Consider the following 18,176-nt stretch of genomic DNA (forward strand, 5'->3'; position numbering starts at 1 on the left):
ACAATCAGCCCATCAAGCCCACTATATGGCCCATCCGAACAACATGCAAGGAGTTCCTATGACCCCTACAGACCTGGTACATGCGTTCCACACAATGCAACTTCAACCTCCAGATAACACTTGGTACATGGACACTGGATCCACTTCTCATCTCACAAATGATTCAGGTAAGATTTCCAAAGTATCTAATTTAAGTAAACCATGTTATATTTTAGTAGGTAATGGCAATTCTATTCCGATTCATGGTCACGGTTTTTCTACTGTTACTCATCAAAATCGCTCCTACCACTTAAACCATGTTTTTCACGTTCCGACTATTATCAAAAACCTAATCTCTGTTAGACAATTCTCTCGTGACAACAATGTTTCCATAGAGTTTGACCCCTTTGGTTTTTCATTGAAGGATCTCAAAACGAAGAAGATTCTCGCGAGATGCAACAGTTCCGGTGATCTGTACCCGTTTTCACTTTCTTCTAACGTGTCATCTACACCTGTCACGCTGCATACTATCTCTCCTTCCATATGGCACAACCGTCTTGGTCACCCCGGATCTGCAGTTTTTGATTTACTTTGTTCTGGCAATTTTCCTTTTAGTACGAAACTTAAAAACTCTATGTCTTGTAATGCTTGTGCTTTGGGCAAACATTCCCGTTTATGATTTTCTGTATCTCAGTCTGCTACTTATTCTACATTTGATATTATCCATGCTGATCTGTGGACATCACCTGTTGCATCGAAATTAGGACATAAATATTATCTTGTTCTTCTTGATGATTTTTCTCATTTTATTTGGACCTTTCCTCTCAAAACAAAATCACAAGTTTTCTCTATCTTTTCACAATTCCACAACTTAATTCAAACTCAATTTCATAAGAAAATCAAAACCCTTCAATGTGATAATGGTCGTGAGTTTAATAATTCCTCATTTCATCACTTATGTGCCACACAAGGCATGCAACTCCGGTTTTCATGTCCTTACACTTCACCTCAAAATGGTAAAGCCGAAAGAATTATCCGTACCATAAACAATATGATTCGTACCAACCTCATTCAAGCATCTCTTCCTCCGTCATATTGGAATTACGCTCTTGCTCTTGCTACTTACCTTCTCAACATTTTGCCCACCACCACCATTTGTAACAAAACTCCAACCGAACTTTTATATAATCGGATACCATCTTATACACATCTTCGAACCTTCGGGTGTCTCTGTTACCCGAACATCTCCTCAACTACCCCTCATAAACTGGCACCTCGATCCATTCCTTGTGTTTTTCTCGGCTACCCCTCTAATCACCGAGGCTACATATGTCACTCGCTCTCCACAAACCAATCTATAATCTCCCGACATGTCACTTTTGACGAAAACACATTCCCTTTCTCATCACTACATAAATATATTCCTTCTTCCTATGACTTCATTATCGACATACCACCCTCCCCATATACCATATATCACTCCACACTCTATAATACCCCCCCCCCCCAATCTTCGTTCCCTCGAAACGACAACCCAACTACCCCACCATCCACTGCTGCCAACTCACCCTCGGTTACTCAACACAGCCCACCTTCACCAGTTCCTGAACCCACACCTGTTAAACAGACCATTCCACCCCCATCGCTACCTCTTTCCACCACGTCAATCCCCACATCATCAGTCTCTAATCACCCCATGCAAACTCGTTCAAAGAGTGGCATTGTCAAACCAAAACAACGTTTCTCTCTACACTCTCAAAATCCTTCTATTTCTCGAATCACATCCAACCATAAGGCTGCTCTAAGTGATCAAAATTGGAATAATGCCATGCATACTGAGTATAACACATTACTTAAACAAAATACTTGGGACTTGGTGCCGCGTCCTCCCGATGCAAACATTATTCGTTGCCACTGGATATTTCGTCACAAGTTTCATTCTAACGGCACCCTCGAAAGATATAAAGCCCGACTGGTTGTAAATGGAAATTCACAAGTTTCATTCTAACGACGCGGTCACGACTTAGCTTACTTACTTCTTTATGTGGATGACATCGTTCTCACCACCTCCACCGAGAGTCTCAAAGATGAGCTTATTAGCGCCCTCAAATGTGAGTTTGACATGACCGACCTTGGTCCTCTATCCTATTTTTTGGGTATCTCCGTCAAACGCACCAACAACAGCATGTTCCTTACACAACACAAATACATGGAGGAAATTCTACATCGAGCCAACATGTCTACCTGCAAGCCTGTTGCCACCCCAGTCGACACAAACTCCAAATTAAGTGCCAACATCGGCTCTCTTCTAACCGACCCTACAACCTATCGAAGCATAGCTGGGGCTCTTCAATACCTTACGTTTACAAGGTCGGACATTGCTTATGTCGTATAATAAATTTGTCTGTTTATGCATGGTCCCCGCGAACCACACTATAATGCTCTGAAACGCATTTTACGTTACCTAAAGGGCACTCTTGACCTTGGGCTTCATTTATACCCTTCACGACCATCTCAGCTCATCGCATACACGGACGCCGATTGGGGAGGCTGCCCTGACACCCGTCTATCCACATCTGGATATTGTATCTTCCTAGGAGATAATCTAATCTCATGGTCTGCAAAGCGTCAACATACTATCTCACGCTCAAACGCCGAGGCCGAGTACCGTGGTGTTGCAAATGTAGTTGCTGAAACATGTTGGTTACTAAACTTGTTACTCGAACTTCACACCCCTCTAAAACAGGCGACTTTTGTTTATTGCGATAATATTTCAGCTGTGTACCTCGCCGGAAACCCAGTTCAACATCAACGGACCAAACACATTGAAATGGATATTCATTTTGTCCGTGAAAAGGTTGCCCTCGGACATATCCGTGTACTACATGTTCCATCTGCATTCCAATATGCAGATATATTCACTAAAGGTCTTCCTCGACAACTTGTTACCGATGTGGAATAGCTTGGACGCAGCTACCAAACCACTTTTTGCAAAGACTATATTGGTAGAAGACAACTGAAGTTTGTTACCTTTTTTATTTAGAATTTAGGATTTTTGGAACCATTTTGGTTTAGAACTTTGTTAATTTTGAAACAATTTTGATTATTTGGTATTAGAACTTTTTTTAATTTGAGAATTTTAAATAATTTTTTAATAAAAATGTTTATTTTGAAGTTATGTATGTTAATTAGAGTTATTATGAATCTTTTTTGCAAAAGGGTAGTATGGTCATTTTTACATCTTGTTTTGTCCAGTTCTATTGTTACCAAACAGTTTCAGACAACTTGTTCTGTTCTGTTGAAAGAACCCCTTTCTAAACTTTTGTATTTCTGAAAAACCCAAACTTTCATACTCGACAATTGTTATCCCAAAACATGCTACTTGCATATTCATAAAAACAATATTTTACATTGATAACTTGTTTACATAAGACTGGATACAAACTGACTATTACAAATTTTTATATGTTACATAACTTCCCAGGATACTATAAGTTATACATACATGAGTACAAAGTACAATAGTTTCAAACTATTCAAAAATCTTCCAACAGTATACGATTATACTGGTTACTTATCTCCTGCAAATTTGTTAAACATTGAGATGGGTAAGCGATGACGCTTAGTGAGTTCAATAATAGATACAATATAACGTTATGTCATATATACACTTCAATATGGCAGAAGCAAGAAGGAACAAGGAACAACAAAGGCATATGTGAATAATGCGAAAAGCTTTCCATATCAATCAATGAGACATAACAATTTCCATACTTGATATACAATCAATAAAGTTTCAGCACAAGTGGCACAGAAAATACTCAGGAATATCATTTTGCTAGATTATTCAGGCTTTCAGCCTTATCTTAGCATACTGCCGAAGCCAAAGTGATGCCTATGCCATACACTTCATGGTCAACGGCACATACCAATACTCAAGTGATGCCTATGTCATACACTTCGTGGTCGGAGGTATAGCTTTGTTATAAAAATAGCAGAAATAATAACACGAGATGATAACATGGAAAAACACATAACACATATAACACATAACATACAATTGTTCCTATATATTAAACTTACCGTGAAATAACTGGGGGTTAAAATAGTAATTTGGGCAGCACTTCGTTACTATAATTAGCTTTCTTCGTTGAAAACCGGGCTCTGCGAAGGTAGAGCTTCAAAACCGAAAAGATAAATTTTTCGGGCTTCTCGGGAACTTCGGGGCGTGTTTCGGGCGTTGGAAATAATCCCGGGGCTTCGGGGGAAGTTGAAATAGTGGAAATATGGATTTAGGGGTGAAAATGTGTAAATTTCCTAACATTAGCCGGGAGGGTTCGCAGGCACTATTTATAGTGCGAGGTCCGGATCCGAAGCGAGAGGAAAGGAGGGCAGGTGGCTGCGAGGTTCGGAACACATGGCAGAAGGGCGAGGCTCGGATGCGAGATGGGTACGTGCCGACTTCGGATTGGTCCAACACTTCGGACACGGGGCGGAGTCAGAAGCGAGGCGCGTCGGAAGGCCATTGGACCACTTCTTCGGTCAAATCAGCAAGCGACACGCATGTCGGGCACGGGGTATGCATGCGAGGATCCGATGACGTGGCCTGACCTTATCCTTGCGAGATTCCTCGGAAAATGAGCCCAAATCTTCTAAAATCCATAACTTTCGCATACAGGCTCCGTTTTTGACGTTCTTTATATGCACGCGTAGGAGGGAATATATTCTACAACTTTCGTTTAGACTTCGTCGGATAATTTTGACTTTATTTTTAATATTATTATTTTTAACAGACCGAGACAGGAAAATCCGTTAAAAATTCATAACTTCTTCATCCGACGTCCATTTTCGTCTGTCTTTTTACCGTTGTACTACTATTGACGAGACCTTCGATTCTCGTTTAGGTTGTGTCGGCTAAAAATCACTCGATCTAAAATTCGAGTTTTTAGCTGTCTACTGCTAAGCTGAAACTTAGAAAAATCATAACTTCCTCATACGAAGTTAGATTTGGGCGTTCTTTTTATGAAAATTCTCGGTTTAACAAATGCTACGACTTTCATTAAGATCACCAAGGCTAAAAAGTAGTTTATCAAAAACTCACTTTTTACGTCATTCGACGTCGTGCCGGTTTTGTCGCGGATCTTCGATTGGTCATGACTTCTTTGTTATAACTCAGATTTCGATGAGGTTTTCGCCTAAATGTTTCTAACGAAATTATCTACAATTTTCATTAATAAAATTTTACTTATTTCAAATTTTATATTTTCGTTAAATTTCGATATTTATCTTTTGATTGGAATCTCATAAAACTTCCAATATTTGCGAGTGATTCTAAACATAGTATTACTTTATTTCTAGTAAAAACTATCCGTTAGAACTCAATACTCAATATCACATAATATTTCATAATATTATTTACTTAAAACACGATTTCAAAACGTGTATGTTACATCTGTTCCAGTCTTACCAAACGTTATACAAATTATTTGTCCAGTCCAGTCCAATCTTGTTCAGTCCAGTTCTGTTCCACCCAGTTCTTCTGCCAAATGGTACCTAAATGACCTAAAGTCAAACTTGGTCAAAGTCAACGGTCAACAGTCAAAAGTCAAAAGTCAACTTCCAGATTGCCATGTCATGGCTGCTAAACGACAAAGCAGATGGGTTCCTACCCAGTCGTCACGTCGTGGCAACCTAAGGCTATGTCGTGGGGACTGGTCTGAACAACTTAATCCATTAAGTAATTTTCTTACAATTTCAAGAGCTCCAAAGCTCAGATCTGGTCCTTCCCATGATCTTGATGCATAAAGTTTCCAACTTTATCCATCAAGACACCTTAACAAGTCAAGATCACAAACCCTAATTCCTAACAAGCCCTAAAAATCGTAGCTTTATGGACATGCATGTCCAATGCACGCCCCTTCCATTTTTAGGTAAAAAACATGGCAATAAGGACTTACACTTGAGCATGGAACCAAAAACTACATAAATCCTCAGATCCGGAACATATAACACTAGAATGATCACATGGATCCATAAAGTTGCCAACTTTGTGAGATTCAACGTTCCAATTTCTGACATCATGAAGATTTAGGGACAAAAGAGCTAGATCTAGAGATAAATTTCATAATGATTAGATCTTGGGGACGTACAAGAGTCCAGAAACGTGCTCAAGGTAGATGGGAGGATTTGCTTGCTGAAACCAAGCTCAAAGATGCATTCTTCTTCTTCTTCAAAATACCACCAAAACACACAAAAGCTCAAAGATTAGCAATGGAGGCTAGGGTTTACTCTTGGAGGCTAAGGGAGAGTGAATGAGGCTGAGGATGGGCAACCCTAGCCATCACATTCCCTTAAATAGGGGCTCAACCCCCGGATTAGGGTTTGTCATTAAACAGCGGCCACGCTGTGATGCTAACTTAGAGTCTACGAAAACTCTGGCCTTGACGACGCCGTGGGACTCAATCACCACGTCGTGGCCACCAGAGATCCAACATCGAAAATATTAAAATTACTTAAAAGGAACATATACTAAACTTGACGTTACACATCTTCATTATGTAAACAAATGTGAAAATTCAACAACTAGTGTGCAAGATATTAATGAGTAATGTTTGATGGCCCGATCAAAAAGTTCTCATAATCTTTTATAAATTGTTCCGAGTTATTTTAATATTGTTCAAAGATTATTAATATCTAATCTCAAACCCAATTTCCCAAGGTCTTTTTTATATTTTATAGTTAAAAATTGAATTTAAATTCAATTCAAAATAATATAAAAAAAAAAAAGATAAAACTAAATCTGGGCGTGGAAACAGGCCTAAAAGGTCGGGTTCATGTCCAAAAAGCCAGGCCCCCTTCATCTTAAAATATAAAAATTATTCCGTTTATTAAAGTCTGCAAATGATCTCGTCCCAGTTCTCACCATCGGCTCGCGTATCTACTCTCTAATTAAGGAACAGTTATAACCAGATGCGAGAGCTGAGATTAACAACCACGACCTTACTTGAACATGATGTGTTCTATAGCCTCCTACCTCTATATTCTTGATTCCTAAGAAGACAGAAACCCATGTCAGAGCTTTCATGGTGTAGGCCATACATGGCTCAATAGAGGATCATCGTCAGTCTCATCTGATGGGTCTTGGCATGGCTACATGGTTGTTGACAAACAACCAATCTTTTCAATTTTGTATCTATATTTAAATAAAAGAGACGCACAACAAATGTCGACGAAATGCTCGGAGATATGATATATCTCTTTTCTTCACGTTTAGTTTTTCATGTATATTTAAAGATAGCTCTGACCAGTCAATAGTTTTGACCAAACAACCCCGACCAGGAATTTACTACTGTAGGCAACGTCAGTATTTTCAAGGCGGCCTAAAATGGCAACTAGTTGAAGATCTGTCATGATTATATATATATATATATATATATATATATATATATATATATATATATATATATATATATATATATTGCTTAAATTTGTTTATGTTCTTGTTTTACAGGACTCCATTATCTTTCTTCACTTGTAATATATAGTGTTCCTGATGAACCAAAAGCTACAGAGAACTTGAACTTTGTGTTGCCAATGACGAATTGCAAGTCATTTCCATTTCTGATATTGCTGTTGCTTACCTTTCAAAGCCTTTTAACAGCACATGAAGATCCATCTTACAAGGACGTACAGGTCGGAGTGATTCTTGACATGGATTCATGGGTAGGGAAGGTTGTTTATACTTGCATCACCATGGCTATTTCTGACTTTTATACAGCCAATCCTCACTATAGAACAAGGATAGTTTTTAAGACCAGGGATACCAATGGAGAACCACTGCGTGCCTTGTCTGCTGGTAATGTCTATTTATTTTTATTTTTTGGTAAACTTTAATATTGAACATTAATATTAAAATTCATGGACATTCATTCAGCTCTGGATCTTTTAGAGAACACAGAAGTGCAAGCGATAATAGGTCCAGAATCAACAGCTGAAGCAAGATTCTTGGAGGTTTTGGGAGATAAAGCTAACATACCGATTCTTTCCTTTTCAACAAGTCCCTTTTTAAATCAGAATCCTTATCTTCTTGGAATCTCACAAGATGAAACCACTCAGTTTAAAGGCATTGCAGCCATGGTAGAATCTTTTAAAGCCAAGAATGTGATCCTTATATGTGAGAACACAGCAAACGGGAGAGAAATGGCTACTTATATCGTTAGTGCATTCCAAGAGAAAAACATACACGTCACATATACAAGCCTAGTTTCAACCACTGCCAACCATGAAGAAATCAAGGAAGAGATTCTTAAGCTTCAAACTATGCAAGGCAAGGTTTTTGTCATGCATACACCTCCTTCTCTAGCATCTGATCTTTTCTCGAGGGCAAAAGAGCTGGGCATGATGGGAGAAGGATACATGTGGATTATAACAAGTAAGATTGCCAATTTCTTGGATTCCGTGGATGCTGAAGCAATCAAATCAATGCAGGGAGCAGTGGGTTTCAGATCTTATTTTCCGGCATTGAGGAAGCTTAATAACTTTGTTGCCAAATGGAGAAAGGAACACTATTCTTTGATCCCTTTTATGGAGGTTAAGGAAGTAGATTATAATGGCATATGGGCATATGATGCAGTTTATCCACTCGCCATGGCTGTTGAGAAGGTACAAACAACCTCAATCCGTGCATCACTTTTAGATGAGATGTTAAGAGTCAACTTCCATGGTTTAGGTGGTGAATTCAAGCTTATGAATAGGAGAACCATTTCCAAAGTCATGGAAGTTGTAAATGTGATCGGTAAGGGTGATAGGAGGGTTGGGTTCTGGATGATGGCTACTGGTGGTGAGTTTGTTAAAGAAATTGGAAAAGCAAATTCTTCTTCTTCTTCCAATGATGGTCTGGAAAGTATCATCTGGCCAGGTGGAGCTACAAGTATTAATCAAAAGCGCAGGATGCTGCAAACGAATGGGAAAAGGCTGAAAGTTCTGGTTCCAGATTTTGGCACAATATTCCCGAATTTGTTACAACTGACTGTTGATCCCAAAACAAATCTGTCATCTGTCAGCGGCTACTGTGGGGATGTTTTCAATGCTGCTTTTAATGCCTTAGACTATGAAGTAGGCGTTGAGATTATTCCTCTCCCTTATAAGGATGGAATGACTTATAATGATCTAATCGACAAAATCGCTCTAAAGGTATGTGCCTCTTTTTAGCAAAACTGTATCATCAAAGATACTTTGTCACACTATTTGTAGAGCAGTTAGATTGTTTTTTAATCATAAGATATCGGATTGTATCAGGAATATGATGCTGCTGTTGGAGATATATCAATCACAACAAATAGATCTCTCTATGTCGACTTCACATTGCCCTTCACTGATCTAGGAACTGGGACAATAGCCCGAAACGCCAAGAAAAGCATCTGGATCTTTTTAGATCCTCTTAGTACAGATCTTTGGATCACAAGCGGCTGTTTCTTTCTCTTTTTGGGGTTTGTCATTTGGTTTATTGAACATCGTACAAATGAAGAATTTCAAGGTTCAGCAAAACAGCAAGTTGGAACAACCATCTGGTTTGCCTTTTCGACCCTTGTTTATGCTCACAGTAAGCTCTCTAACTCATTACTATAATCTCAATTTACTTAAAGATTTGATCTTTTGACCATTACTTTTAATCTTCAACTTTCTAACAAACACCCACAAAAACTTGGTGATTCAGGAGAGAAGCTCCAAAGTAATCTATCAAGATTCGTGGTTACTGTCTGGGTTTTCGTGGTGCTTGTGCTCACGTCAAGTTACACTGCAACTTTGAGTTCACTTTTAACTGTACAACAGATTGGAATGAAGGAGATGTCTATCGGATTCCTGGGTGTTTCTCCCTCACTAGGAGTTGCCTTTAACAACGTGAACTTAGGGGTTGCCAAAATTGAAAACCTATACACACCTGAGGCCTACGTCAAAGCATTAACAAGTGGAGGTGTTGATGCAATCATCGATGATATCCTTTACATCAAAGCAGTCCTTGCAATGTATCCGGCTTCTGACTTCTCCTTGATCTCAACAGCATCAACCACCAATGGTTTCGGCTTTGTAAGTGTTCTCTATATATAAGACTCTTAATCCTTTTGGCTTCTTCCAAAACTCTAATGTAGCTATGTTTGCAGGCATTTCAAAAAGGTTCTCCGTTGGCCAGAGAGATGTCGACTCAGATAGCAAAGATGCGGGAAGACGGGACATTGAAAGCAATAGAGGATAAATGGTTAAAACGTCAATCTGCATTGATGTCAAAGGATTTTTCTTCTCCTTCACCAAAATTTTTGAGTCTATATGGGTTTCGGGGTCTCTTTCTTATCAGTGGTGTGACAATGGCATTTGCCCTTCTGGTGTCCATGGTTCGTATTATTCGTGAAAAATTACATGTCAAGATTAAGATTCAGATATGGAGGTACATCTTAAGAAGATCTTCTGAAATACATGCACAAGATAGTGATGCAGAATCAGCAGTTTGACTTATGTTTATAAAGTTAAATAGGATTCACTATACTTAACATCTTGTAAATATCAATATGTGTATCAAATATATATAATATTGACGTCTTATCTAAACTTAGTAGCTATTTTCACTGGAAAATAGATTTTGTTAAACGTGACTTGAGAATTGAAGACATGAAATGAGAGTCGGAGCATTTGACAATACTATGGAGCATCTAGAAATTGATGGAGCATCATGAGTCATGATGCTCCATCAATTTCTAGATGCTCCATAACTCTGATTTTAGGTCTTTAATTCTCAAGTCACATTTAACGAGATCTATTTTTCAGTGAAAATATTAGAGCACTAAGATATGACAAGAATTCATCTCTTTAGGCTCTCCTGATGAAGTGTGTGAAAAACCCTTTAAACAACACACACACACACAAACTATATATACACAAGGTCTGCTGAAGGAGCGCGCCACACCACTTCAAAAGACGTGCTGTGTCTATGCGTGTATCGATCAAACCTTTCCACGTGTTGACTCCTTCCGCCATGTGTCTCGATATCTCAACATGTGTCCACCACCTGGACACCTTGACGCGTCGCCGTACTCAATACACGCGCCGCGACCAGACCATTGACTTCCGTTGACCTCGACTTGACCCCACGCGTCGCGCCTATATAAGGACGCACCAGGCCTTTCCTGAGATGGAAATATACTTTAAAATTTATTATATACTCCTTACATTTCACATTGATACGCCATGACACCTTTTATTCACACCTTCAAGCAAGAATAATGCTTCATTTTCTTCAAGCAAGAATAATGTGCCCTCTAAACATTTTCTTAAAGTTTGTAACAATGTGTCTTGCACATTGTCTATGCTCAACCTAGGATAACACATCTTTTATATCGTCCAGAATTCCTTGTCATAGTAATTAATGAAAAGGTTAAATATGATAAAATATAGAGTAAAATACAAAAAATGATCCCTATGTTTATATGAAATGTATGGATCAGGCCCTGAAAGATATTTTTTTTTTGCATTTTTGATCCCTATGGTTTCAACTTGTTTTGAATCAAGTCCTTCTCACTAACATCGTCAAAATAAAAGTATTAAATATGTTTAAAATTATGATGTTTCCTTTCTTTAATGTGGGCCCCACCAACCCTACATCCACCTTGTTTTCTTCCCCATCCCTAGGGCTGTTAATCGGGTCAACCCGATCGGGTTTCAGGTTAAACGGGTCGGGTTAACCGGGTTTTTCTTAAAAAAAATTGACCCTAAACCCAACCCTATTAAGGTGCGGGTTAGTCGGGTTAGGGTTAGACGGGTTTCGGGTTAACCAGGTTGGGTTAGTCGGGTTAATCGGGTTTAAATAGAAATAAAATAATATTTGTTTATTTTAGCAAATAACTTATATATATAAGGACCTAAAATGTAACGTTTTAAAAAGTAAACTCTTTGTACATAGAATGAATTTAAAATGTAACATCCAAAAATTTCACGCCAAATTTAAACTTTTCCAACCATAAATAAAAGTCAAATAGTATTGTTTACAAAATGTTTTCAAATCAATATCCATCAGAGTGTCCCAAATTCATATCATAAGGATGAGGAGCGGTACGGTCACGCCTTCGCCTTGCCACGATCTCCTGAAGTACCTGAAACAATAAATTGAAACTGTAAGCCCGAGGGCTTAGTGAGCTATCCCCAAAATACCAATATCACACTGACAATACCATATCAGTAACAACCAATCAATCAATCATGCATATTGGGCCATCGGCCTGACTGGTCCGCCCTACCGGGCCTACAGTCTAACTGAATCTATTCATACATACTGGGCCATCGGCCTGACTGGACCGCCCTACCTGGCCTTCAGTCTATCAGAGTCTATCCCGAGCCTTCGGCATGACTGGTCCGCCTCGTGGGCCTGCAGTCTGCCCGGACCGCTCATAGGGTATGTTGGCCTTCAGCACAAAGCAGGACCGCCTCAACCCAACCAATAAGCAAATAACCAAGTTCACATAACTATCATATACTGGCATATACAACATCAAACATATCTATCACACTGATCATCAACCATAGAATCCTCTTGTAACGAGAGTACCGACCTAGCAGGTCACTAACATACCAATCCTTACGGATCATAAAGCATAAGATATTGTCTACCCTGATTCTGATCTAACAGACCAAACCATATGTAGCATACCATAACAAAACAACAAAAGGGCCGGCCTTGGTGCCGTAGACCCTATCGATATAGTGAGGATGACTCACCTCGCAGATGTCGACTCGAAAGGTAAACTCCAATTCCCGGATCACTTGTCACATGCTCCACCACCTATGACCATAGTACAATATACTCATAAGTCATTAACTCTATAAGATACTCCATAAGCCACCAGTCAACCCCTGGTCAAAGTCAAAGTCCTCAGTCAAGGTGAACAGTCCATGTTGACCCCCAACTCGCCGAGTACCCTTGGCTACTCGCCGAGTTCCTCGAAGCACATTTCACTCGCCGAGTCATCGGGGTGACTCGTCGAGTTCCTTCGATTCCCGATCAAACTCTAAGGCCACCTGTCGAGTTCCCTCCTTTCCACTCGACGGGCACATACGCATGGATATCCTAGGGAAAACTCATCCGACTCGCCGAATTGTTCTTCAACTCGTTGAGTCTTATGGTGATCTTCATAGGACTCGCCGAGTTGTTCATCCAACTCGTCGAGTTCACGGCCATCTTCATGTGACTCGCCGAGTCAACCTTGCGACTCGCCGAGTCCGTTCAGTCCTTTGTCCATACAGACTTGTTTTAAGCCAAGCAGCGGCTCCAAATCATAGATCTAAGCTTCTAGAGCATGCTTTTCACGTAAAGTTGCAAACTTTACGTGCATGCATGACTAATAAGGCTCTTAATGCCAAAACTAAGTTCTTAATGGGGCTTTATGCACAAGGAGGGCCTCATTCTCGACCAAAATCAGAGCTTTATGACTCTAGAACCCAAGAAGGTTACAGATCTGAAGTTACAACTTCAGATCTAGCTCATATCCTACATTACCATCTCAACCAAACCATAAAAACCCTAAATCTCAACTAAAAGAGGTCTAGAAAGAAAAAGGAGAAAAGGTGTCGACTTGATACCTCCAAATGATGCTATTTGAGGTAGATTTCTGATCTCCCACACCTCCTTGCTCCTAGCCTTTTGTTTCCCCAAGCTTCTCTCCTCAAAAGATCTCCTCTCCAAAGCTTTACACACACAAGAATGAACACCACACGAATTAGGGTTTTTTTCTGAGCTCTCAAGGACTACAAAGAGGCCAAAGGAGGCTTATGTTTCCTTAAATAGGGTGCAAAACCCCGGGATTAGGGTTTCATCTGCCAGATCCTACTCGCCGAGTCCCAATATGGACTCGTCGAGTAGGTCACTTATCACGCGATCCCACCCCGCTGCTACTCGACGAGTAGGTCGACCGACTTGTCGAGTAGAGCTTCATCCAATACTTCTTATTTAAATAATACCTGAGGATCAGGGCGTTACAACTCTCCCCCACTTGAACTAGACTTCGCCCTCGAAGTCCGTCGAAATAAACAATGTCGGGAAATGCTCGCGCATCTCCGCTTCCGGCTCCCATGTCCACTCGGATCCCCTCCGATGTTCCCACTGTACCTTTACCAAAGGTATTTCCTTGTTCCGCAGAATCTTCTTCTTCCTTTCCAAAATAGCCACCAACCTCTCCACATAGTTCAGGCGTTCATCGACCTGAATGTCATCCAACGATACCACTGCCTCCTGGTCCATAACGCATTTTCGCAATTGCGAAACATGAAATGTGCTGTGGATTCGGCTAAGCTCCTCCGGAAGCTCTAGCCTATAAGCCACCCTGCCAACCCTGGCAACAATCCTGAATGGCCCGATGTAGCGGGGACCCAATTTTCCCCTCTTCCTGAAGCGGATCACTCTCTTCCAGGGTGAAACCTTCAGGAGAACCATGTCACCCACCTGAAACTCCAGCTCAGATCGGCGTCGGCCGGCATAACTTTTCTGCCAACTCTGAGCGGTCTGCAGTCGCTGTTTAATCTGCTGTATCATCTCGGTAGTTTGCAGGACTACCTCTGTCCGACCCATCACTCTGTTCCCAACCTCGCCCCAGCAGACTGGGGTCCTACACTTCCGCTCATACAACAGCTCGAAAGGCGGGACGCCAATACTGGAATGATAGCTGTTGTTGTAGGCGAACTCTACAAGCGGTAGGTGGGAATCCCAACTCCCACCGAAATCAATGACGCACTCCCTCAACATATCCTCGAGGGTCTGTATGGTCCGCTCACTCTGCCCATCAGTCTGCGGATGGAACGTTGTACTAAAATGCAACCTGGTACCTAGTTCCTCGTGGAACTTCTGCCAAAAACGGGAAGTAAATCGGACATCCCGGTCGGAAACTATGGAAACTGGAACCCCATGGCGAGAGACAATCTCGCGGACGTACAGGTCGGCCAACTTCTCCGCCGACGAACTCTCCCGTATAGCTAGGAAATGGGCACTCTTGGTCAGTCGATCCACGATGACCCATATAGCATCGAAACCCTTTGCCGTCTTTGGCAAACTCGTGATAAAATCCATCGTGATCCGTTCCCATTTCCACATGTGAATCTCCAGGGGCTGCAGCTTACCATGCGGCCTCTGGTGTTCGGCCTTTACCATCCTACAGGTCAAGCACCTCTCAACAAACCAAGCGATATCTCACTTCATGCCCGGCCACCAATAACTCGAACTCAGATCACAGTACATCTTGGTGGCCCCCGGATGAATAGAGAAGCGAGACTTATGAGCCTCCTCCATCACTGTCTGCCGGACCCCTCCGGACATTGGGACCCAAACCCGACCGTAACGGGCCAACAATCTGTGGCTATCCTGAACAAACCGAGCGCTTTCGCCCTTAATCTTCTCCAACTTCCAGTTCTCTGGTCTCATACCCTCAATCTGAGCATCTCTTACCAGACCCACCAGTGGGGAATCCACCGCTATCCTCATACACCTGGATGGGGTCGAGGACCCAGCTGACTTGCGGCTTAGAGCATCCGCAACCACGTTCGCTTTACCAGGATGGTAAAGGATCTCACAATCATAGTCCTTGACTACATCAAACCACCTGCGCTGCCTCATGTTCAGGTTTGGCTGATCCATAATGTGCCTCAAACTCTTGTGATCCGTGTATATGGTACAACGGACCCCGTACAGATAGTGCCTCCAAATCTTGAGAGCGAAGACCACCGCTCCCAACTCAAGATCGTGCGTGGGGTATCTCGTCTCATGCAGCTTTAACTGCCGCGATGCATAAGCTATCACCCGCCCCCTCTGCATGAGGACTGCCCCTAAGCCTGTGATGGACGCATCACAAAATACCACGAAATCCTCTACTCCCTCGGGGAGTGTCAACACTGGCGCCTCGCATAACCGCTGTCGGAGTGTCTCAAACGCCCTCTGCTGCTCAGGTCCCCACCGGAAATCCACTCTCTTCCTCGTTAGACGAGTGAGGGGTACGACAACCTTGGAGAAATCACGAATGAATCTCCGATAATACCCTGCTAAACCCAAGAAACTCCTGATGTCTGAGGGAGATCTCGGAGTCTCCCACTGCATAACCGCCTCCACCTTGGCCGGATCGACCAAAATCCCATCCTGGTTAACGAGATGTCCGAGGAACTGAACCTCTCGTAACCAAAACTCACACTTCGAGAACTTGGCATACAGCCGTTCTCGTCGCAGTACCTCCAGCAGCTCCCTGAGATGCTCCTCATGCTGCTCTCGGGTCTGGGAATATACCAAGATGTCATCTATGAACACAATGACCGAGCGATCGAGCATCGGTCTGCAGACTCGGTTCATCAGATCCATAACGAGTCCGAAACGCGGTCTTCTCCACGTCTTCCTCCCTCACCCTGACCTGGTGGTATCCTGATCTCAAATCAATCTTGGAAAACCAAGATGCACCCTGCAGCTGATCAAAAAGATCGTCTATCCTCGGAAGCGGATAACGGTTCTTCACCGTTAACTTGTTCAGCTCCCTATAGTCAATGCACATCCTGTGCGAACCGTCCTTCTTCCTGACGAAAAGGATCGGTGCTCCCCAGGGTGAACTACTTGGACGAATAAACTGCTTACCCAGCAGTTCCTGCAACTGAGATGACAACTCCTGCATCTCTGGCGGTGCCAGTCGGTACGGCGCCTTAGCGACATGGGCCGCACCTGGCACTAGATCAATCCTAAACTCAACCTGCCTCTCCGGAGGCACTCCGGGTAACTCCTCTGGAAACACATCAGCAAACTCTCTAACACCGGAACCTCTGAAACTTAGAGTTGCTCCCTAACCCGCGTATCTACTACATACGCCAAATAATCGGCACACCCGTGCTGTATATACTGTCGAGCCCTGGCTGCCGAACAAAACCCTGATCCCAACCTGATGCCCTTGCCATATACTACCAGTTCTTCCCCACTTGGGGTTCGAACCACCACCCGCTGTCTCTCACAGTCGATCATGGCGCCGAAACGGCTAAGCCAATCCATCCCTACAATCACGCACACATCCCCCATGGGGATAGGAACCAAATCTATCGGGAAGGACACCCCGAAAATCTCCAACTCGCATCCCCGGTAAACCGAAGAAGCAGAAACCTCGTGCTCGTTGGCGATCGAAACTCGCAACGGACACTCAATATCACCTATCGGCACACTGAACCCTCTAGAGAAATTCTGAGATACAAACGACCGACTCGCCCTCGAGTCAAATAATACCAAAGCGGGCAAAGAATTCACTAAAAACGTACCTAACCACAGGTACAATCAATAAGCATAACACCAATACAATAACTGAGACAGAGAATAGAAACGTACCAGCAACCACATCCGGTGCTGCCTTGGCCTCCTCGGCCGTGAGCTGGAAGGCGCGACCCTGAGCCTTCGGAGGCTCCACCCTGCCTGGCCTCCCATCTCCAGTCCTCACAGTGGCTGGCGCGGAACCCTGCGCCGACTTAGCGGCGAGCTGCGGACAGTTGGTCTTCACATGACCAACCTGATGACAATGGTAACAAATCCTCATATCTGCTAGAGGGACGGACTGACGGCAGTCCCTGGCATAGTGCCCCTCCTTGCCACACTTGTGGCACCCCCCTCCCGCTCTACACACTCCCGAATGAACTCTGCCACACTTTCCACAAGTGCGGCTCTGCTGACCCCCAGACCGTGCATCGGCGGTCTTAGACCGCTTAGGCGCCGGCTGAGACTGTGCCGGTGCCTGATGTTGCTCCTTCAGCTACAGCTCTATCTCCAACTCACGCCGCCTCGTGGCTTCCTGTAGATCCAGGAGGGTCTCACAACGCTGTGTAGCCACAAACTATCGTATATCCGTCTTGAGCATACTCAGATAACGAGTCATCTGAGACTGCTCTGACGCAAACTCCGGGCAAAACATAACCCTCTCCGTGAACATCCGGGTAATCTCCATCACAGACTCCCCATCCTGTCTCAATGTCAAAAACTCCTGAGCAAGCCGCTCACGTTCCACGCGCGGAACGTAGCGGGTGCGAAACATATCCCGGAACTGCTCCCAAGTAATAGCAGCCCGCTGATCATCAGAATATAAACATGTCGTCAATCTCCACCAGTCCTTTGCCCCGAGCCTAACCAGGTTCAGAGCACACCTGACCTTCTAGTC

At 42.8% G+C, this 18,176-nt stretch overlaps 2 protein-coding genes across 2 annotated transcripts; both read left to right on the forward strand.

Annotated features, from left to right (window-relative positions):
- Positions 1 to 25: 25 nt before the first annotated feature.
- Positions 26 to 2,941, forward strand: LOC145139028 (uncharacterized). Its single transcript, XM_079072990.1, has 5 exons — positions 26 to 167; positions 219 to 556; positions 674 to 1,136; positions 2,007 to 2,368; positions 2,450 to 2,941. Exons 1-5 carry the CDS (start codon positions 26 to 28, stop codon positions 2,939 to 2,941), a joined length of 1,797 nt encoding a protein of 598 aa, XP_078929116.1.
- Positions 2,942 to 7,492: 4,551 nt separating this feature from the next.
- Positions 7,493 to 10,566, forward strand: LOC145136181 (glutamate receptor 1.2-like). Its single transcript, XM_079070362.1, has 5 exons — positions 7,493 to 7,834; positions 7,913 to 9,171; positions 9,277 to 9,580; positions 9,695 to 10,065; positions 10,140 to 10,566. Exons 1-5 carry the CDS (start codon positions 7,573 to 7,575, stop codon positions 10,482 to 10,484), a joined length of 2,541 nt encoding a protein of 846 aa, XP_078926488.1. The 5' UTR covers positions 7,493 to 7,572; the 3' UTR covers positions 10,485 to 10,566.
- Positions 10,567 to 18,176: the final 7,610 nt, after the last annotated feature.

Source organism: Lactuca virosa, chromosome 9 (assembly GCF_052849685.1).
Source record: "Lactuca virosa cultivar CGN04683 chromosome 9, Lactuca_virosa_CGN04683_v6, whole genome shotgun sequence".
NCBI classification, from domain to species: Eukaryota; Viridiplantae; Streptophyta; class Magnoliopsida; order Asterales; family Asteraceae; genus Lactuca; species Lactuca virosa.